At 39.9% G+C, this 23,156-nt stretch overlaps 1 protein-coding gene across 6 annotated transcripts in view; it reads right to left on the minus strand.

Annotated features, from left to right (window-relative positions):
* Positions 1 to 476: 476 nt before the first annotated feature.
* The window catches only part of anapc4 (anaphase promoting complex subunit 4), a 99,835-nt gene continuing 77,155 nt past the window's right edge, over positions 477 to 23,156 (minus strand). For 5 of the 6 annotated variants that reach the window (XM_043700575.2, XM_087986935.1, XM_087986924.1 and 2 more), the window contains 10 exons: positions 18,590 to 18,646; positions 18,043 to 18,136; positions 17,031 to 17,128; positions 16,877 to 16,938; positions 16,236 to 16,271; positions 16,013 to 16,114; positions 12,855 to 12,932; positions 9,884 to 10,054; positions 5,962 to 6,085; positions 477 to 1,435 (listed from right to left, as the gene is read on the minus strand). In XM_043700575.2, the coding sequence (XP_043556510.1) occupies positions 1,196 to 1,435; positions 5,962 to 6,085; positions 9,884 to 10,054; positions 12,855 to 12,932; positions 16,013 to 16,114; positions 16,236 to 16,271; positions 16,877 to 16,938; positions 17,031 to 17,128; positions 18,043 to 18,136; positions 18,590 to 18,646 (1,062 nt within the window). In that variant the 3' untranslated portion in view covers positions 477 to 1,195. The remainder of the gene's footprint in view (positions 1,436 to 5,961; positions 6,086 to 9,883; positions 10,055 to 12,854; positions 12,933 to 16,012; positions 16,115 to 16,235; positions 16,272 to 16,876; positions 16,939 to 17,030; positions 17,129 to 18,042; positions 18,137 to 18,589; positions 18,647 to 23,156) is intronic. The other variant, XM_087986918.1, reaches the window with a different exon arrangement.

A 23,156-nucleotide genomic window follows, 5' to 3' on the forward strand; every position in this document is an offset into this window, starting at 1 on the left:
ATTAACTGTCTGAAAGTATATATTCTTGATTCTCAAATCTCTAATATCCTTATTAGGGGATGGCCAGACCTACATATTAATTCCAAATGTAGCTAGTCTTATACAAATTCAAAATTATATCCCTGCTCTTTGGCATAAAACCCAGTTTTCCATGCACTTGCATTTTTAAAGATCAGTAAAATGTAAAGATGTGATATCAGTCCTGAATTTTAGCAATGATACAGTCAACATTCAAGGTAAACTCATTTGTTATAATAAGGCATAAAATAAAATCAAATTCAGGATGAGACATGTTTTCAAATGAGATGCATTTTCAACTAAATATGAAAGAACTGCAGTAAAATATCCTGCGAATATTGCTACTAATCAGAATAAATTGCTTCACAAAGATTAACAATGTTATAAATATTTCCTGTACTGTACAAAGTTATATTAAACCATGCACATGACGACATAATTCAGATGGCAATGTTAACTGTTTTTACATTTCGTTTTAATTAAACACTTTACATGATCACAAACAGAAATAATGCAAATAATATATCAAAATCTCAGCAACACAAAAAAGTTCTATAGAACAAAAGAATTAATTAGAACTCCCTGCTTATACTTTTTTGTGTTTGTTCAGGTAAATTCAGATATTAGTGGAGTGTAAGTACCCAATGTCAGTGTTTTGCACTCCCATGTCAACTGCAACAGAAACTGCATGGTAAATCTCTCCAAAAATGAAACAAACGTTTTACCCACTTAGCTCTCATGACGTTGTCAACAAATTCATAAAGAACAGGCTTACAATCTCACTACAATGCGCATACATATGTGAACATTCCTAGTGTGCTTCACTCCAAACCTGAGCAGTGCTCTCTATCATCTTAGGGCAACATGTTAATTTCCCATTCCTGTCATTTTGGCCCTTTAAATGAACAGGTGCGAGTTCAGGGTGTTGGAACAAGACTCAATTTGTGCAAACTTATCACTTACAGGTTGATTCTACTGTTCAGCCAAAGTTCTTCGTTTTCAAATACTGTTCTGAATTTCACAGCACATGCAATGTAATGTAATTTGTGCAAATAGCATTCACAGCAAATTGCACCAGCTATTACTGACTCAGTATAATCGCCAATACGTGTAATAAAATTAAATGGACCCTGTATTGGGAAACCTTTCTTCATGAAAGTAAGTTACAATTAACAAACTAACTCCAGGTTCCAGGTACAGATTCCAGGCTGGAAGCATCATCCTCAAGCAATATAGGCTTCTCAATACCAGTTACAGCATTGACACCAGAATCAGCTTGAGCATTCACTGTCTCTTCCATCTTTTCTTTTGTCCCACCAACATCTTGAGACTCTGGCTCTTCCTCCTCTTCATCTACCTCTCCATCATCTTCCACATCCATTTCAAAAACACGCACATGTCGCAAGTTTGAACTCAGCTGTAGAATTATGTTAAAATATGTTAATAAAACTAGTTTAGAAAATCAAAAAAATGATAAGAATTTTTCCAAATGCTTTTATTTTCAATAAATATTTAGGTCTATAATAGAACGGGCACATGTGTGAGGGTAGCTATCTGAAGAAACAGGAATGTTTGTCGAGGTTCCTGATAAGCAAGAACTTGCTGGCAAAATAACAGCAAATGATATAGCAACTTCAGGCAAGCTGTGTATATTCAAAACTTCTCTGTAAGTGAAATATTGTTTTCACAAAGCTATGTGCCTCATCACTGAAATGTATTGAAAACAGCCACTTTATGACATTTAAGGGATTGATATGAACTTAATGCACTACCAATATTTGAATTTAGTAATAAGTAGCCATAAGTATACTTTTAATGGCATGATCGTCATTAATTATGACCAACCTCTGGCCTCATATTAACTATTACCCAATGTGGGGCTTTATTTCAAATTGTGAATTTTTCAGGAGGATTTCAAAATTGTCAAGTATTAAATTTTTTTTCTTGCTTTTGCTTTATCTTTTATTCTCTCTTTATCCCATTTTTATTTCTAGTTTTATATTTCTCTTTCTATATCTGATTTGACACTGGAATTATCCATTTTACCTGCCTGCTGGCAGAAAGTCAGTTGGTCATTTAACTAGTGATGCAGAAAGTGATGGAAGACCTTACAAGAAAGGGAGGAGTGTGGTCCTGCACTTAATTTTAAGTAACCAAGCTGGGCAAGTGCTTGAAGTTTCAGTAGGGAAGCATTTTGCAGACAATGATCATAGCTCTGTTAGATTCAAGACTGTTATGGAAAAGGACAAGGATGGGTCACAGAGATGTACAGCACGGAAACAGACCCTTTGGTCCAACTCGCCCATGCTGACCAGATATCCCAACCCAATCTAGTCCCACCTGCCCATATCTCTCCAAACCCTTCCTATTCATATACCCATCCAGATGCCTTTTAAATGCTGTAATTGTACTAGTCTCCACCACTTCATCTGGCAGCCCATTCCATACACGCACTACCCTCTGCGTGAAAAAGTTGCCCCTTATATATAAATCTTTCTCCTTTCATCCTAAACCCATGCCCTCCAGTTCTGGACTACCTCACCCCAGGGAAAAGACCTTGTCTATTTACCCTATCCATGTCCTTCATGATTTTATAAACCTCTATAAAGTCACCCTTCAGCCTCCGACGCTCCACAGAAAACAGCCCCAGCCTCTTCAGCCTTTCCCTGTAGCTCATACCTTCCAACCCATGGGCGTGGTCTCAGAAAAAAGGGCACCAATTTAAGACTGAGATGAGGAGGAATTTATCAGAGGGTTGAGTGTCCAGTGACCGACTTGGCACCGACATCCATTTCAAACCCACCGACTCCCACATCTCCTCTCTGCTGCCCTCCTGCAAAAATGCGATCCTCTGTTCACAATTCTTCTGCCTACGCTGCATCTACTCCCAGGACGAGGAATTCCACTTCAGGACATCCCAGATGTCCTCCAACTTCAAAGACTGTAATTTCCTTTATCCATGATTAATAATGCCCTCAACTGCATCTCCTCCATTTCCTGCACTTCTGCCCTCAGACCCTCTCCCCCCAACTACAATAAGGTGGTCCTCACATACCACCCCACCAACCTCCAAATCCTTTGCCATTTTTGCCACCTGCAGTCAGACCCTACCACCAAACAGATATTTCCTTCCCCACCCTTACCTTCTTTCCATGAGGATCATTCACTTTGCCATTCGCTCGTAAGTTCCACACTCCCTCCTACCTCTCTCCCATATCCGGCACCTTTTCCTGCAATCGCAGGAAAACACCTGCCCTTATACCTCTTCTCTCACCTCCATCCAAGGCCCCAAACAATCATTACAAATCCAGCAGAGATTCACCTGCATTTTTTCCAAACTGGTTTAGTTGCATCCATTGCTCCTGATGTGGTCTCCTCTACATCGAAGAGACAAAGTGCAAACTCGGGGACCAGTTCAGCCTTCCCTCTCCTTCCTGCCTCAGTGACAGGACCTAACCTGTCCACCTTTGTTCTCATCTATCTGCTTCACCCCTCCCACTGACCAATCGCAATAACCCCCTATCTAAATCCACCTATTACCATCCCCTTTCTCAGCCACATCCCTAACCCCCTATTTATTTCTGAGCTCCCTTCCCCCTCCACAGTCCTGATGCAGGGTCCTGACCAGAAACATTTTTTCAATCACAGAATCCCTACAGTGTGGAAACAGGCCCTTCGGCCCAACAAGTCCACACTGACCGTCTGAAGAGTAACGCACCCAAATCCATTCCCCTACCCTATTACTCTATGTTTACCCCTGACTAATGCATCTAACCTACACATCCCTGAACACTATAGGCAATTTAGCATGGCCAGCTCACCTAACCCGCACATCTTTCTGCTCCTCCGATGCTGTCTAACCTGCTGTGCCTTTCCAGCTATGCATTTTAGCAACTCTGACTTCCAGCATCTGCAGTTCTTACTATTTCTAAGTGGTTAAAAAGGGACATGACTTGCCTTTATTAGTCAAAGTGTAGAGATTAAGAGTAGGGAGGTTATGATGGAACTGTATAAACCATTAGTTTAGACACAGCCAGAGTATTGTGTGAAGTTCTGGAATCCTCATCATAGGATGTGATCGCACCAGAGAGAGGCACGGTGGCCCAGTGGTTAGCATTGCTGCTTTAGAGCACTAAGGACCCAGGTTTATTCCAGCCTTGGCAACTATCTGTGTGGAGCTTGCACATTCTCCCAGTGTCTGCATGGGTTTCCTCCCGGTGCTCCAGTTTTCTCCCACAATCCAAAGATGCGCAGGTTAGGTGGATTGGCTGTGGTAAAATGCTCGCAGTGTCCAGGGATGTGCAGGTTAGGTGGGTTAGCCATGATAACTTGCCCAAAGTATCCAGGGATGTGTAGGTTAGGTGGATTAGGTATGGGAATTACAGAGATAGGTTAAGGCGGATGAGTCTGGGTTGGCATGCTCTTTGGAGAGTAGTATGAACTTGTTTGGCCGAATGGCCTGTTTCCACACTGTCGGGGTACTATGGATGAAAGAGGAGATTTGCCAGGATGTTGCCTGGGTTGGAAAGTTTTATTTCTGAAGAGAGATTGGATAGATTTGGATTGTTTTCCCTAGAAGAGGATATGGAGAGGGCACATGATTGAGATGTATATAATTATAAAGGGTATAGACACAGTAGACAAGAAGCTTTTACTCTTGGTGGAGGGATCAGTGACAAGGCCATAATTTTATATTGTTAACGGGCAGAAGGTTTAGAGGAGATTTGAGGAAAAATGGTTTAACCCAGAGGGTGGTGGAATTGCAGAACTCACTGCCTGTAAGAATGGTAGAGGTAGAAAGCATCATAACATTTAAGATGTACTTAGATGTGAACTTGGAATATCACATGGGCCAAGTGCTGGAAAATGGCATTAGAATTTTTAGGTGATTGTTTTTGACAGGTCAAACAGACTTTTTCTGCGCTGCAGATCTCTATGACTCTGAGATGCCAATTTGGTGGGTTGCTTTGTCCTGGATGGTGTTGAGCATCAAATGCCATTAGAGCTGCACTCAGACAAGTGAAATGCATTCCATCATACCCCTAACTTTTGCCTTGTAAATGGTGGGTAGGCTTTGGAGAATCAGAAGGGATATTACTCATCTTCAAACTTCTAGATTCTGACCTGCTTCTAGTCACAGTTTTTGTATGGCTTGTACAGTTCAGTTTCTAGTCACCCCTCATGATGTTGACAATGTTGATACTAATACCACTGACTGTCAAGGGGCGATGGTTTGATTTTCTCTTTTTGGAGATGGTCATTACCTGATGCTTGATTGGCAGAAATGTTACTTGTCAGCCTAAACCTGGCTATTGTCCATGTTTTCCTACATTTGGGCATGAACTGTTTCTGTACCCAAGGAGTTGTGAATGGCGCTATACATTGTGCAATCATCAGTGTATGTCCCCAGTTCTGACCTTATGATGGAAGAAAGGTCATTGATCAGTCAGCTGAAGATGTATGGTCCTTGCACACTAGTCTTAGGAACTTATGCAGTGATGTCCTGACCTTAGATAACTGACGTCCAGCAACTGCAATCACAACCATTATTGTTTGTACTAGCTATGACTCCAGAAAATTTTGTCCTTGATTTTCCTGAGTCCAGCTTTGCTTGGAATCCTTGATGCAGTGATATCCAACAAAACTTGACATTGGACCACATGAGATATCAGGGCAGTTAACAAAATGCTTAATCAAATGGATAATTCCAAAGGAGCTGTAAGGGAGACACAGACAGAGGTTTAGAGAGAGAATTAGAGAGTTTTAGGCCGAGGCAGCTGAAGGCACAGCCAGCAATCATGTCAGGAATACAAATGCCTTGAATTAGAAGAGAGCACATTTCAAAAGATTGTAGGATCAGGCTGCAAGGAGAAACATACCAAGTCCTTAAGGCTACAGAAACTCAGTTTGAAAAATATGTACTGTTTTTTTGAAAGAACTTACCACACAAGATACTTTACGAATACCGTTTACAGCAAGGTATTGTGCTTTCATATTCTCTAAGGTCCGGGATTGATTTTCAAGAACTACTGTCTGAACAGGAATTTGATTGGTTTGTTCATCAAGCCTGTAAATAAAAACCAAAATGCAATTTGGAATATTAAACTGAGCTTGGCTGAGCATTATAAACAATAGCATTTCAAGGTGAAGTTTTTTTAGTAAGTGAGGTGTAATGTCTTTTACAGTTTGGGAGCATGGTAATTGAAAATGTTGCTTATTATTTTCATTTTATTGACAACAATTGAAAAGGGTGAACAGAATATTCATTTCAAATTGGTTTATTCAGTAATTTGTAATGCTAACTGTCTTTGAAAATTGAACAAAAAATATTTTGGCAGAACTAGATTCGTATAGTCAAATCAAGATTGAATTTATAACTCTTTTGCTTTAATCTGATCTTTCCCAGGCTTAATAGTAATTTACATTCTTGAAGACACTCTCAATATGTGCTGCGCCTCTTTAAATATTATGCATTCAGTGCAGAAAAATTAAAATGTTTAAACTATTGTTATATCTAGCAATGAAATTAGTGAAGATAATCAATGTTACTTATAAAGTGACCTGGGGGAAATTTTGCAATATTACTACTTCCAGTTGTTCTATAATTGAACAATAAGGTCAAGAAAAAAGATGTGAAAATGGCATGAAAAGTATGAGCATGCTGCTTATATGACAAGATTTTAGGACTTCAGTGGTAATTTTATGAGTATACAAAGCGTAACGATGCAGGTAAACACAGCAGAAAATTTGTCAGAAATTCCCCTCCCTCTTCTAAGTTAACATGCAGCATTGCCTTTCCATTAGAAAGAATATTCAGCTTTATTTTTCAGTTTTATCCAATTGCCTCCAATCACACGAACAGTTAAACAGGTACATATTTTGTAAATTTGATTGGGAGGAAACATTTTAGTTCAAATAATTTCTGGCAATATTTTGGTTATATGATAATAGTTTGGGCAATGGATATCCTCCCTTTATTCTTATACTACTTAGGTTCATTTTCCTGAAAACTTACTTCTGAAGCAAAAAAAAAATATTGGAAAAAATGCAACTAATAATGAACTGACTTTGCAGTTAATGAATATAAAAGCTGGTGTGTAAAAATACAAGATCAACTACTGTAAATCTCCATTTTACCTTCTAAATGTTTATAGGAAATATTACTTCAACGATCAAATAGGTTAATGTGTTAATCAACATTAACAGTAGGAGCAAGATACTGTTAAAGCTTGCCCTGCCAGTCTCTGAAATCATGGCTAATCTTCTGCTGCGACTCCTCTTTCCTGTCCATTTTCCACACTTCTCAACTCTGAGATCGAAAAACTGCTCATGTCAGCTTTACAGATTCTTAATAGTGGAGAATCTACAACCCTCCTGGGTAGAGAATTCTAAAGATTTATAACTCGTCAAGTGAGAAAACTTCTCGACTATATGTACCCATATTCTAGATTCCCCAGCTAAAGAAAACAATCTGTGTCTATCCTGCCAAGCTCCTTCAGAATCTTGTATATTTCAGTGAGGTCATGTCTTTTAAACTCCATAGAATACAGACCCAATTTATTTGGTCTCTGAGCATGATTATATGCTCATTCCAGGAAAGGACAAGATCCCTTGTGGCATACTATGAAAATAACACCAAGAGATAATCAGAGAAATGTTAACATATTAAAACCCAGTGTGAATGGAACCATTTACTCTTCCAAGTATGACTCTTTAATGTTTATTAATTGGATTTCAATGTTTTGCTACCGTTGATAAGTGTAACATGTCATAAAACCATAGATATAGGAGTAGAATTAGGCCATTCAGCCCATCAAATCTGATCTGCCTTTCAAGCATATCTGATATGCTTTTCAAATCCATTCTACTGCTTTCTGGCAGTTACTCTTGATCCCGTTACAAATCAAAAATACACTCAATGACTAGGCCTCCAAATCCTTCTGCAGCAATGAGTTCCACAGATTCACCATCCTTTGTCTGAGGTAATTCCTTCTCATCTCAGCTCTTGTTCAAGAGTGAAGGTTGTTCACGTTGAAAAACGTTTTCAACATTCACTCTATCCATGCCTCTCAGCATTCAGTAAGTTTCAATCAATTGACCCCTCATCGTTCCAAATTTTGTCGATTACACACTGACAGTCCTGAACTGCTCCTCATATGGCAAACCCTTCATTCCCGGGGTCATTCTTGTAAAGCACCTCTGGACCCCCTCCAACACCAGCACATCCTGCCTTAGACTTGGGAGCCAAAACTGCTCACAATATTCTATATGGTCTGATCAGAACTTTATAGAACCTCAGCAGTATGTCTCTGCTCTTCTTTTTTAGCACTCTTGATATAAATGCCAACATTGCATTTGCCTTTTAAATCGCCAAATGAACTTGTGTTAACCTTAAGGGAATCCTGAACTAGGACTCCCAAGTCTCTTTGCCCTTCAGATTTCCGAAGGCTTTCCCAGTTTAGAAACTTCTACTTTTCCTACCAAAATGTATAATCTCACACTTTTCCAAATTCCATCTGCCATTTATTTGTCCACTCTCGTAGCCTGTCAAAGTCCTTCTGCAGCCTCCCCACTTCCTACCTATCCCTCCACCTATCTTTGTGTGATCTGCAAACCTCAGTTTCTTTGTGCAGGTCGTTAATGCATAATATGAATAGTGTAGTCCCAATAATGACCCCTGCAGAACTCCACTAGGCACCGGCTGCCATCCTTAAAAAGACCCCTTTACCCCCTACTCTCTGCCTTCTGACAGTCAGGCATTCCCTATCCATGCCAGTACCTTGCTTCTAATACTATGGGCTCTTCTTTTATTTAGCAGCCTCCTGTGCAGCAACTTGTTAAAGGCCTTCTAGAAATCCAAACAGGTCATGCTCGTTGGCTTTCCTGTCTAACTTGCTTGTTACCTCCTCAAACAATTCTAAAAGACTTGACAGGCATGACCTCCTCTTAATGAAGTCATGCTGACTTCGCCTTATTTTATCGTGCACTTCAAAGTACTCCGCAATCTCATCCTTAATAATGGACTCTCAAATCTTATCAATAACAGCAGTCAAGCTAACCTTCATGATCAGATGTTATTCTCCACACTCTCTATTTCCAAACGTCAACCCTCGAAGAGTTCAATCCCTCTCTACTTTTATCATGACTCTATTTCATTATTAATCTTGTCCATTCCATAGCTGTGTTAAGATTGATTTCCTACTCTTTCAACTTCCCTATTTTTAAACCTGCTTTCTCAAAAATACCTGAAGTCAGAAACTCAGTTGGTGAAATAAAGCTTTTCTACCTTTATTTATTATTCTTCAGAAAATTCCCAAATTTACTTAATATTTTTCAGGAAAGTTCTATGCTACATTATAAAACATGCAGGTTAGCAATTAGAAAGCTATTTTCTTGAAGAAAACACAGATTAATGATGCAAGAAGCATTAGGAGTATGTATACTCAAAGAAGGACATTCACAAAGTTTGGTGGGGTGGTACAAACTATATATGATGAAACTGCTGGACTCATTAAAGGATAGGTTGAATGGGCTTGTTTTCTTTTTAAATTATGAATGTATTTATTTGTTATACTCTAATTTTATGGACTATATGAGGTATGGGTTAGGAATTGTTCTTACTGCTGCTTCCCAACCCAGTTCTTTTTGCAGAAATCAGAACTGATACAGAACTATGATGGGTTCCTATGATGGGCTGGTAGATGTGATCCAACTGCTGTAATGTTACAGATCTGAATGGTTAAGAGGATTCGGCAACACTACAGCTTTATCCACTGACACAGAGAGAATGTTGAAAGTCTTGGATCAGAACAAAAGGTACAGGATTTGAAAGCCATGCCTGCTATTAATATAATTCAAGTACTACCTTTTACCAGTAGCCAACTTGAATTCTTCCTCGGTTTCATCATTGATATAAACAGATGATAATGGTAGCTGTGCCAAGATTCGACCTTTCTCTTCTTTGTCTGTGTGTCCCTTCAGTAGGACTGTCAGCATTTCATCATCATAAAAACCAACGTCCAAAAAGCTGAACTGACTAAAAGAAAAAGCACACAATCTATGTTTCATAAACCACTTGTCTTTACCTTTCAATACTATGGCTCTAGTTTCCTTTGGAAAATATGTTTGATCAATTTATAATACATTGTATTATAAAGTAGAAATGCACAGGGTTGTGAAGCTACAGACCTCAACTTACAGTATAGTTTGAAGAAAGATTTAGAATTCATTGGGTAGTATGCCATTTCACAGAAGTGTTAAAGTGCAGGAAGAGGTAATCATATCTACATGTGCTCTTCAAACGAACATCATAACTTAGTGTCATTTTTCAGTCTTTGTCCATGAACCTTATACATACTTTTTTAAAAAATATTTTATTGCATCTTGAATGTGCCAAATGAACTCATCTCCACAACACTTCCAGACAGTTCATTCCAGAGTAGAACCAAGGAAGGCTTTTGCCCCTTATCACACTTGCTTCTTCTGCAAGTCACTTTAACCAGGTGCTTCTTGGTCTTGTTCCTTTTACCAATGGGAACAGTTTCTCCTGGCCTATTCTATCCAGTACCTTCATACAAGGCAATAAAAACAAGTACAAGTACACAATCCTTTACCCAAAATCCCGAAATACGAAGCTTTTCTCCCTAACAAGGTTGTTTGGTGTACAAACAGTTAACCCAACTCCACCCCCACTCGACCCATGTCACTCAGATGTGATGTGGGGGTGTGACCCAGCACTGGCAGGTGTCAATTCTGTCTCAGGGCTCGTAGTACTCACAGGTGCATCTGCTGTTCGGTAAGATTGTTTACATTTCACCCTTAAACTGTGACTTACTCCAAAATCCACAAAATTCAGAATTCCGAAAACCAGCTGGTCCCGAGGGTTCAGATAAAGGATTGTGTACCTGTACTACTAAGTAACAAAGTGAATTAACTCTAAAGGTTAATTGAAAAACTGATTCCAGCAGATCTGAAATAAAACAGGAAATTATGAAAATAGGTCAGATAGCAATGTAGAGTTCAACAATTTTAGACCATAATCTCTGCCCAATTTTGTTTTGCTTGCTTATTTCAGTTTTGTGGAAAGGTAGAAAATAGCAGAAGCAGGCCATTCAAGCCTTTGAGCTTGTCCCTTCATTCATTTTGATTATGGCTTATCACCCAACTCAATGGCTGCTTAATTTGATTTCATTCAGCAACACACCTAGTTTATTTTCTTGCCCCACCACCATTCCCTTAAGAGGCCTAAATTTTTTTGACATACAATCTTTGCTTTCACACAATCACAGATCTTACTTTTGCCCCCGACACACCAACTCTTGTCTAAAATCTTCAGGTGAAATCTTACTAGGCTCGGAGAGACATGGGCTACGGTTAGATATGTGGCAGAACTGGGCAAGATGTTCACTGAAGCCCTAAACATCACGATCATCTCATGGCATCTTGTTCATTTTTCTCACGTGGCCAGATTCTCATGAGCAGTAGTGAGTTCCCAATTATTGCTTATCATTGCTTGTTAAACGCCTTGTTAATGCCTTGTCATGGGTTGCTGTCATACCATATTTTCCATACAACCTACCTGTTGGGAAAACTCAACATGGAAACCACACTGGCTTCTTGCTAGGTTCATCTTGTCTCCTTCTCCAAGCGACCTTCAGTTAGTCCATGGCCAGACACGACAACAGGGCACAATCAACCAGCATCAGCGGCATCTACTATATCGGCAGTCTACTTTCAGGGAGTTATTGTCGACATCCTCTAATGCATTAGCACTCTGCCCTGAATGGGTAAACTTATCTAGCAAAGCACATCAGTGACCAGCTATGTATGGCTACAACATGTACAGAAGATGCACAATGACAGGAATCCATTCCAGCATGGATTAGACTGTCTACTGGGCTGCCCCCTTGTTCTCTCAACATATATTCACTGCGTACCTACCGGCGTGCCATCAGCATACACATCTTGCACTGCCATGCCTTACATTGATAATTGGTGCAGTCGCACAACTAGGTAGGTGATCACGCTGAGCAGCAGCCCCCAGTCAGAGCAAGCATATCTTGTAGTATGTCATTGTGCCACATCACTCCAGCACCTGTACCACGTGGCCTCAGTATTTACGTCAAATACACATCATACGCAGCAAGCAATGCAGCATGTCAGAATGTATTAAAGGAGTAGTCTGCAATGAAGTCCATGGGGACACCCAACAGTTTGGGGCGCAGCATAGCTAGTCAATGGCAGACTCCATACCAATCCTGGGCTTCAGCCCCAATTAGGTGGCCAGTCAGGATGGTTTTGCAAAAAGGGTTCTGTGCTCCTGGAAATGGGTCAGTTCTTTGTTTCCATAGAGGCCAGTCTGGAAGTAGTGAGTCAGAAAGTCAGCAAGAGGTGGGCCAGGATCATCCCATCATCTCTGCTTGCAGAAATTAAGGGGTAAAATGGAATGGGAGCAGGAGAGGACTGCAGGCAGCTGTAGATAAATGCACATGACTCAGATGACCTATGAAAGTATGAAGCCTGTGGGTTTGATGGAATGGGCATGTAGAATGGAGAAGGTTATGCTGGGAGTCTCAGCAATGTGTTTAACTGAGGGTGAAATCTATTGGCAGAAGACCACTCAGCATTGTTTCAATCATGAGCACATGAATAGTGCATAATGTTGAGCAGAACAGCTGTAAAGAGACTTGTAATGAGCGGGGTACATGTGCTGATGATGAGTGAGGGGGTTGCATCTGCAACCATTCACATGGGAACAATACTGGCAGCCAACAAGGCATGCTATCCTGTTGAACGAAATATATGTTGAAGACAGTAAAATATAACTGGAACCTCACCTTTCCTTGTTATTGTCATTTCTGGTGCTCCACACAAAATCTCCAAACTCCACAGCAAGCAGCCAATTAGGAACAGACCTGTATATAATCACCACAAATAGGAATACTTAAATTTAAGCCACTGACCCTAAAATTTCACCTGGATGATCAGTATGCAATACGATCTTCACACTTCTGAAATTAAAAATCTATTCCACTATGAAATTTTCTAAATAAGCTGTGGGGGAAATCTAATCCTGCCTGAACATTTTATTGAAATACTGCACAATTTCAATTGTTTAACATACACATGACATCCTTAAATCTTTAAGATTTAACTAAACTCATTCCCATGTAAATAGAGGATCTCAGAGGTAACACTTCACAGAGATTCTAGAAGTTAGTGCTAGCAGCAGGTAGTGCCATGCTAGGCATACCAGAACAAAAATGCATCTTCCTAATATAGGCAATCCTTGGGTTACAAATAGGTTCCATTCTTAACTACATTTGTAAGTCAACTTGTATGCAAGTTGGAACACAATATAATACAATACAGTACAACATAAAATAGCCACTTGCAGGCATTGGAAAACATTTGCTTGCTGCATTTTTGTTATTAATGTTCAAGAGTATGAATGTTTGTAAATCGGGGACTGTCTGCATGTGAAAATATGTCTTAAAGCGAGCTTCTTGCACAGCAGCAACAAGGAATTTTCTACTTTCAACATTAACCATCTTTGGGGCATTTTAAAGTAACATGTTTTTAGAGTAAGATGCCAGATTGTGAGCAGTTAAATACCATTGATTAATGCACACCAGTTACTGGCTTAAGATTTCACTCTTTGCACTGAGATATCCAAAAGGCTTTGTCTTGCTGGGCCCTGCTGAGGGCTAAACCACAGCATCACCAAACATGATATCGCGTTTTCATTTTCTTTCTTCAGCTTTTAAGCATAATAAGGTTCCCATAAGAGATCAATGAGAAGGATGTGCATTCAGACCAAACAGGTCTGTATTATTCTTAATCAATCTTTTTGGTTGTCCTATGACATACCAGCTAGACAGGTGGGACTTGAATCCAAACCCTCTGGCCCAAAGGCAGGGACAGAAAAGAAGGTTTGATCATGAACTTTACTAAGGCCTTTGACAAAATTCTGCATGGTTGACTGGTTAGTAAAGTTAGATCACATAGGATTCTGGGAGAGCTTGCCAAATGGATTCAAAATAGGCTTGACAGTAGAGGCTGAGGGTGGTGAGGGTTGCTTTTCAGACTGGATGCATTTGACCAGTGCCATTCATTAGGTATCAATGCTGGGTCCACCATTGTTTATAAAATATATAAACAATTAGGATGAGAATATAGGAAGCACGGCTAGTATGTCTGTGAACAAAATAAAACTGGTGGCACAGTAGACAGTGTGGAAAGTAATCAAAGCTTACTAAGGGATCTTGACCAACTGGGCCAATGGGCTGGGACCAACTGGGCCAATGGGCTGAGGAGTGGCAGATGGAGTTTAATTTAGGTAAATGTGAGTTGTTGCATTTTGATTTGATTTGATTTATTGTTTTCACATGTACCTAAGTACAGTGATACATTTTGTTTTGCGAGCAGTACAGGCAGATCATAACAAACAAGGACATATAGATCACATGGTGTTTAGAGGGAGCAAAACATACAAGGTTAAAAGTGTACACAAGGTGCACAAAAGCAAGATCAACAGTAGATTTGAAATTAGAGAGGTCTAGAGGTAAAACAAACAAGGACAGGACTTACCCAGTTAATAGGCCCTGGGGAATGTTGTAGAACAAAGAGACCTAGGGGGTTCAGGTACATACTTCACTGAAAGTTTTTTCTCCAGGGTTTGGGATTTCAAAACTAGACAGCATAATTTTAATGAGAGAGGAGAAAGATTTAAAAGGGACCTGAGGGGCAAATTTTTCATGCAGTTGGTGGTTTGTATGTGGAATGAGCTGCCGGGGAAGTTGTAGATGTAGGTCCAGTTACAACTTTTAAAAGACATTTGAACAGATGTGTGGATAGAACAGGCCTAGAGGGATATGGACCAAATGCAGGCATATTGGACAAGTTTAGTTTGGGAAACTTGGTCAGCGTGGACAAGTTGGACCAAAGAGTCTGCTTCTGTGCTATGAGTTTATGATGAGTTAACATATATCAGCTGACTACCATTCAGGTCGCAATAACAATTTTCAGCACACCTGGACTTGGGCAAAGGAAAGCCAGCTGGATCCAGAACAGGAATTCAAGGACGACGTAAATCTCGGAGTTAAGCATTTGGAATTACATAAATCAACTTGCTTGGACATGTTATGACACACTTCCATGATAGGTGGAATCAAACCTAGATCTCCTGGTTCACAACAGTTCTAAAGTCTGTTGACTTAAAGGGACTCAATTTGTTTTTCTTCATCCTATTTTTCTAATCAACCTGTTCAGAGATGTTGTTACACACTTCTGGAGCAAATGGGACTTGCACCTGGGCCTCCCAATCCAGCGGTAGGGACACTACCACTGTGCCACAACATGGCCCTCTAAAGGGCAAAAAATAACCCCCAGTTAATGCCCAACACCCCATATAATAAGGTACAATTAGTATATAATTAACACTGATATCTACTCATCATTTTTGTTGTCAACATATATGTGTGCACACAGGAAATGGGCTCAGTTTGGACAAGGCTGCAATTAAACTATTTGCCAAAACTCAATGGTCACGTGGATGATGACCAAGAGTTGTTAGTGCTAATCAAATCATGTTTGGGCCTTAGCAGGATTTCAAAAACTGTTTCAAAGTTATTTTGGGGTGCCACACATCAAATACAGGACAATGTGGGAATGTTAAACAGCTAAAGCCAGGAATTTTAATTTATTTTTATGCATATATCTACAGAAATCAACAGAGTATTTTTTTCTGATCTTAGGCAATTCATGCATATGCATTATCATATAAGCATATGTACACAGAATATGATTGATACAGAAGTAATTTACATATTTCCTAGGTGGCAAATTAAGGATAATTACATATTTAATGCATTGTCATATCATGTTTTCAATTAAAATATAACACTTGCAAGCAGTTTATACAGAAGCAAACAGAAAAATCCTAAATACTACAAAATCACATGAGCCAAATATCATACTTTCTGGCTGTTCTCACCTTGAAAGGTCTGTAGGTCTTCGCATAATATAGATTCTAGAAGATTCAATGCTGTGCATTGTGAACACTACATACTGTAGATTTGATGACTTATCATTCCAACTGTTTAAAAAAAATGTACAGCAGGTTTCAGTTGGATTGCCAAAATTGTGAAACACAAAATTACAGAGAAAGCCACATTATTCCATAAATGGCTAACAATTAAAGATATCAGTAAACTTACAATGATGGTAGTGAAAATCTGGGTACAATCCCCTCACTGAAATTAAATAGAAACAAGTATATTAACAAAAATGTATGAACTACTTATTTCAACAAAGTTTGCAAACTACTCCAGGAAAACAGCAGCTAGTTAATGCTGAATTCAACAATTTATTTTCATTATTCTTCTATTAGATGGAGCATAATTAGCAAAGACCTTCATTTGTTGCCCATACCTATCTGCCCTTGAACTGAGTGGTTTGCTGGGTCACAACAGAGAACAGTTAAGAGTCAAATACATGGGGGTGGATTTGGAGTTACTTGTAGTCCCTGTTTTTCCCTAAAAGGCATTAGCGAACCAGAAAGGTTTCTACAGTAATCAAGGATGGTTTTATGGTCACCAGTATTAGGATTAGATTTCAAATTTTGATTTATTAATATAATTTAAATTCCAACAGCTGCCATGGGACATGAACCCACACCCCCACAGGATTAGCCTAGGTCCATGAACTATAAGTCTGGCATCATTATCAGTACATGTTCCTGATATATTAATATAAAATAAGGGCTTTGTTTCAATTTAAATAATTACATTTTGTTATTTAATATCTTTGAAAAACTTGCACATTTTATTGGAGCAAACATAAAAAAATAAAATTTTACGTTGGATGCAGCTTGTACAGAGGCATGTAGACAACTTGATGGACAGAATTTCCAATTACTTCCTATGAAGGAAACCAGAAAGAGTTAGTGGAAAATTATGAAACTTTGTTATGGTCTCACTGTAACAATGGTGACTGAATGATGTAATACTTACAGCTGGTTTTTGTAGGCAATTATCAATTTGTGCTTCCACAAGCCTTTTAACATAATGTAGTGATTTCTTGGGAAAATATGGAAAAAGCAAGGGACTTTCTAAAAAGAAAATTAAAAATTCTAATAATCATCATGGCATTGTACTGCAAATAGGTTATCAAACTGATGCAAAATGCTAAATAATATTTTCAAATAAAAATCATCTGTTCTGGAAGTTAAACACTTTTTCTTTGGGAATTTACATGCAAAGAATACGAAAAGAGCGTCAGAGGGGCAGACACTGAAAATTTGTGCTAGTTATTCTGCAGAAGCACGTTCATGAATCAATGTGGTTTGGCAGCTTGGTAAGCCAATTCTTGGTCAAAATAGTTGAGGGAGGAGCCAGAGGTTCATTTTTAAGAGTGTCTTTGATTCTGGAAGATTTTTGATGGTTCAGTTTTGGGCTGCAAGAGTGACCTTTGTTCTAATATTGTTAAACTACTCCAGGAAAACAGCAGCTAGTTTATGCTGAATTCAACAATTTATTTTCATTATTCTTCTATTAGATGGAGCATAATTAGCAAAGATCATCATTTGTTGCCCATACCTATCTGCCCTTGAACTGACTGGTTTGCTGGGTCACAACAGAGGGCTAGTTCAACAATACTAAGGTTATAAAGTGAGGAAAACCCATATCAAAAGGACAAAGTTTACAAAACATTACTCGGATGTTCTAGGTAAAAGATACTCGTGTCTTATCATGGAGCACTTCTAAATTCAGGGAAGTAACAATGGCAATAAAAACAGGTAAATATGGAACCCAACTCTACTCATTCAACAATGTGTCTCAGTCTACTCCTTGAGGAAGAAGGAAGTTATTCTCCAGTTAGAATTCAATTTAGGCGAGTTGTTAATTTGTGACCTTAAAATCTTCGACCGCAATCAGAAATAACTATCAACCCACAAGTCCTTTATCCTAATCCCACTTTTACCAGAAATTTGGAATTCAAACTTTAAGAGTTCTTTATTTATACCTTTAAGATGGACACTATTTTGTAAGAAGGTAAACCAAGGATTTCCTTCAGTTTCTGGAGGAGTTACTAGGTCATCATCCTCATCTTTTAAATACTGCAAAAACAAATTGCAAATATACAGATTCAATGCATGCTTTTTAGAGAAGAATGAAATATAACAAATGCAAATAACCTTTATTCTTTGCACCCAAGCAAGAACAGTCACATTACAACTGAATTCCTGCAAGAATATGCACATCTTCTAAAATTTCTTCAGGGGTCAACAACATAATTTTATACACTGCAAAATAATTATGGCAAATACCAGTCACATTTTTCAATTGACATGTAAACCTGAGTGAATATTTCTAAAAACTTAGCACATTATTCAGAAGTTGTTAATTTCATTTTGAAAAATTAGCACATTTTGTAAATGTAAATAGAAAAAAACACTTGAGATACATTACTGATATATTTTAAACCAGGAGGCTTAATTTACATCAGTATTTTTAAAAATCAACATCAACAAATATTAAACAGACCAAGTCTGATGTTAAAAATGGCATACCTGACCAACTCTCTCAACATTAAAATACTGGCCCTTTTGATCATAAAGCTCTGGTGCCTTCACAAAACAAGAAACAAAACTTTGTTGTAAATCAGCACTCTAGGTAACAATTTCTGAAAAAATCTGCAAACATCATAGAATCCCTACAGTGTGAAAGTAGGCCTTTTGGCCCGATGAGTCCACACCAACCCTCCGAAAAGATTATTTGAATGCAGTCAGAATGTTTCTTCTGGCTTGAAAGCATAAATGATTTCCCTTAAAGATTATTAAAAACAGTATTTTGCTGAAATGGTCATGTTTCACATTTGAGAAGCCATGTTGGGAATACTTTTCTTTGGAGATTTTAAAGCTCTCCTGTGGTAGTTTCATTTTGGTCACTCACTGGATTACTCCCGGTGGTATGAGCTAGTCAGGGCAAGAATAGGAGGATAGAGCAGATGAATGCATGGCTGAGGAGCTGGTGTATGGGAGAAGGATTCACATATTTGGATCATTGAAATCTCTTTTGGGGTAGAAGTGACCTGTACAAGAAGGATGGATTGCACTTAAATTGGAAGGGGACAAATATACTGGCAGGGAGATTTGCCTAGAGCTGCTCGGGAGGATTTAAACTAGTAAGGTGTGGGAGGGGGGGACCCAGGGAGATAGTGAGGAAAGAGATCAATCTGAGACGGGTACAATTGAGAACAGAAGCGAGTCAAACAGTCTGGGCAGGCAGGGACATGGTTAATAAATTAAACTGCATTTATTTCAATGCAAGGGGCCTAACAGAGAAGGCAGGTGAACTCAGGGCATTGTTAGGAACATGAGACTGGGATATCATAGCAATTATAGAAACATGGCTCAAGGATGGGCAGGACTGGCAGCTTAATGTTCCAGGATACAAATGCTCAGGAAGGATAGAAAGGAAGGAAAGAGAGGAGGGAGAATGGCATTTTTGATAAGGGATAGCATTACAGCTGTGCTGAGGGAGGATATTCCTGGAAATACATTCAGGGAAGTTATTTGGATGGAACTGAGAAATAAGAACGGGATGATCACCTATTAGGATTGTATGATAGACCCCCTAATAGTCAGAGGGAAATTGAGAAACAAACTTGGAAGGAGATCGCAGCTATCTGTAAAAATAATAGGGTGGTTATGGTAGGGATTTTAACTTTCCGAACATAGACTGGGACTGCCATAGTGTTAAGGGTTTAGATGGAGAGGAATTTGTTAAGTGTGTACAAGAAAATTTTCTGATTCAGTATGTGGATGTGCCTACAAGAGAAGGTGCAAAGCTTGACCTACTCTTGGGAAATAAGGCAGGGCAGGTGGGCCCAACAGGCTGCAGCCTGTCGAACAGGCCTCAGGCCTGCGTCCCCCTCTGGAGAAAGCTCTTGTTTGAAGGTTTCCTGCTCCCAAACACACTCTTTTCAAATCCTCAAGTGGCCAGGAAGATCCCTTTGGGAGGAAAGAGGCAGCATTCGTGGGAAGGCTGAGCAAGAAATTCTTTCACAGGGAGATAGCACAGCAAGATCCCAGGTTTTCCCATTTGTCCAAATTCTGCCGCATTGATTTGTTTGTCACTAATAGCACTGTTCCTTCATGCGTTACAAGCTGGATGACAAAATCTCATTTGTGACTTTTCTGAAAGTTTACATGTTGTATCAGATATCTTTGCTGTCTTGGTCTGTTTGTAAACTGAGCTGAAATTTTGAAACAGAAACATTGCTGGAAAACCTCAGCAGGTCTGGGACAACTCTCCCTCCCACTCTGCCGAGGACATGGAGGTCCTGGGCCTCCTTCACTGCTGCTCCCTCACCACCAGACGCCTGGAGGAAGAACGCCTCATCTTCCGCCTCGGAACACTTCAACCCCAGGGCATCAATGGGGACTTCAACAGTTTCCCCATTTCCCCTTCCCCTACCTCATCCCAGTTCCAAACTTCTAGCTCAGCACTGTCCCCATGACTTGTCCTACCTGCCTATCTTCTTTTCCACCTATCCACTCCACCCTTCCCCCCCCGACCTATCACATTCATCCCCTCTCCCACTCACCTATTGTACTCTATGCTACTTTCTCCCCACCCCCACCCTCCTCTCACTTATCTCTCCACTCTTCAGGCTCTCTGCTTGTATTCCTGATGAAGGGCTTTGCCCGAAACATCGATTTTACTGCTCCTCGGATGCTGCCTGAACTGCTGTGATCTTCCAGCACCACTAATCCAGAATCTGGTTTCCAGCATCTGCAGTCATTGTTTTTACCCAGGTGACTGAGGTGTCAGTGGGGGAGTACTTTGGGGCCAGCGACCATAATTTTATTTGTTTTAAAATCGTGATGGAAAAGGATAGACCAGATCTAAAAGTTGAAGTTCTAAATTGGAGAAAGGCCAATTTTGACTGTATAAGGCAAGAACTTTCAAAAGCTGATTGGAGGCAGATGTTCGCAGGTAAAGGGACGGCTGGAAAATGGGAAGCCTTCAGAAATGAGATACCAAGAATCCAGAGAAAGTATATTCCTGTCAGGGTGAAAGGACAGGCTGGTAGGTGTAGGGAATGCTGGATGACTAAAGAAATTGAGGGTTTGGTTAAGAAAAAGAAGGAAGCATATGTCGGGTATTCACAGGATAGATTGTGAATCCTTAGAAGAGTATAAAGGAAGTAGGAGTATACTTAAGATGGAAATCAGGAGGGCAAAAAGGGGACATGAAATAGCTTTGGCAAATAGAGTTAAGGAGAATTCAAAGGGTTTTTACAAATACATTAAGGACAAAAGAGTAACTAGGGACAGAACAGGGCCCCTCAAAGATCAGCAAGGCGGCCTTTATGTGGAGCCGCAGAAAATGGGGGAGATTCTAAACGAATATTTTGCATCAGTATTTACTGTGGAAAAGGATATGGAAGATATAGAAAGTAGCAAAATAGATGGTGACACCTTGCAAAATGTTCATATTACAGAAGAGGAAGTGCTGGATGTCTTGAAATACATAAAGGTGAATAAATCCCCAGGACCTGATCAGGTGTACCCTAGAACTCTTTGGGAAGCTAGAGAAGTGATTGCTGGGCCTCTTGCTGAGATATTTGTATCATTGATAGTCACAGGTGAGGTGCCAGAAGACAGGAGGTTGGCTAACATGGTGCCACTCTGTAAGAAGGGTAGTAAGGACAAGCCAGAGAATTATAGACCAGTGAGCCTGACGTCGATGGTGGGCAGGTTGTTGGAGGGAATCCTGAGGGACAGGGCATACATGTATTTGGAAAGGCAAGGACTGATTAGGGATAGTCAACATGGCTTTATGCATGGGAAATCATGTCACACAAACTTGATTGAGTTTTTTGCAGAAGTAACAAAGAGGATTGATGAGGGTAGAGTGGTAGATGAGATCTATATGGACTTCAGTAAGGTGTTCGACAAGGTTCCCCAAGGGAGACTGGTTAGCAAGGTTAGATCTCATGGAATAAAGGGAGAACTAGCCATTTGGATGCAGAATTGGCTCAAAGGTAGAAGATAGAGGGTGGTAGTGCTTGGTTGTTTTTCAGACTGGAGGCCTGTAACCAGTGGAGTGCCACAAGGATCGGTGCTGGGTCCTCTACTTTTTGTCATTTACATAAATGATTTGGATGCGAGGATAAGAGGTACAGTTAGTAAGTTTGCAGATTACACCAAAATTGGAGGTGTAGTGAACAGCGAAGAAGGTTACCTCAGATTACAACAGGATCTTGATCATATAGGCCAATGGGCCAAGATGTGGCAGATGGAGTTTAATTCAGATAAATGCGAGGTGCTGCATTTTGGGAAAGCAAATCTTAGCATGACTTATCCACTTAATGGTAAGGTCCTAGAGCGTGTTGCTGAACAAAGAGACCTTGGAGTGCAGGTTAACTTAATGGTAAGGTCCTAGAGTGTGTTGCTGAACAAAGAGACCTTGGAATGCAGGTTCATCGCTCCTTGAAAGTGGAGTCACAGGTAGATAGGATAGTGACAAAGGCATTTGGTATGCTTTCTTTATTGGTCAGAGTATTGAGTACAGGAGTTGGGAGATCATGTTGCAGCTGTACAGGACATTGGTTAGGCCACTGAGAATATTGCGTGCAATTCTGGTCTCCTTCTTATCGGAAAGATGTTGTGAAACTTGAAAGGGTTCAGAAACGATTTACAAGGATGTTGCCAGGGTTGGAGGATCTGAGCTATGGGGAGAGGCTGAACAGGCTGGGGTTGTTTTCCTTGGGGCGTCGGAAGCTGAGGAGTGACCTTATAGAGGTTTACAAAATTATGAGGGGCATGGATAGGATAAATAGACAAAGTCTTTTTCCTGGGGTGGGGGAGTCCAGAACTAGAGGGCATAGGTTTAGGGTGAGAGGGGAAAGATATAAAAGGGACCCAAGGGGCAACATTTTCACGCAGAGAGTGGTATGTGTATGGAATGAGCTGCCGGAGGAAGTGGTGGAGGTTGGTACAATTGCAACATTTAAAAGGCATTTAGATGAGTATATGAATAGGAAGGGTTTGGAGGGATATGGGCCAGGTGCTAGCAGGTAGGACTAGATTTGGTTGGGATGGCATGGATGGGTAGGACCGAAGGGTC

This window comes from Chiloscyllium plagiosum, unplaced genomic scaffold (assembly GCF_037043375.1).
Source record: "Chiloscyllium plagiosum isolate Xiang-an unplaced genomic scaffold, Cpla_swu_hap1 HiC_scaffold_1, whole genome shotgun sequence".
Lineage (NCBI taxonomy): Eukaryota > Metazoa > Chordata > Chondrichthyes > Orectolobiformes > Hemiscylliidae > Chiloscyllium > Chiloscyllium plagiosum.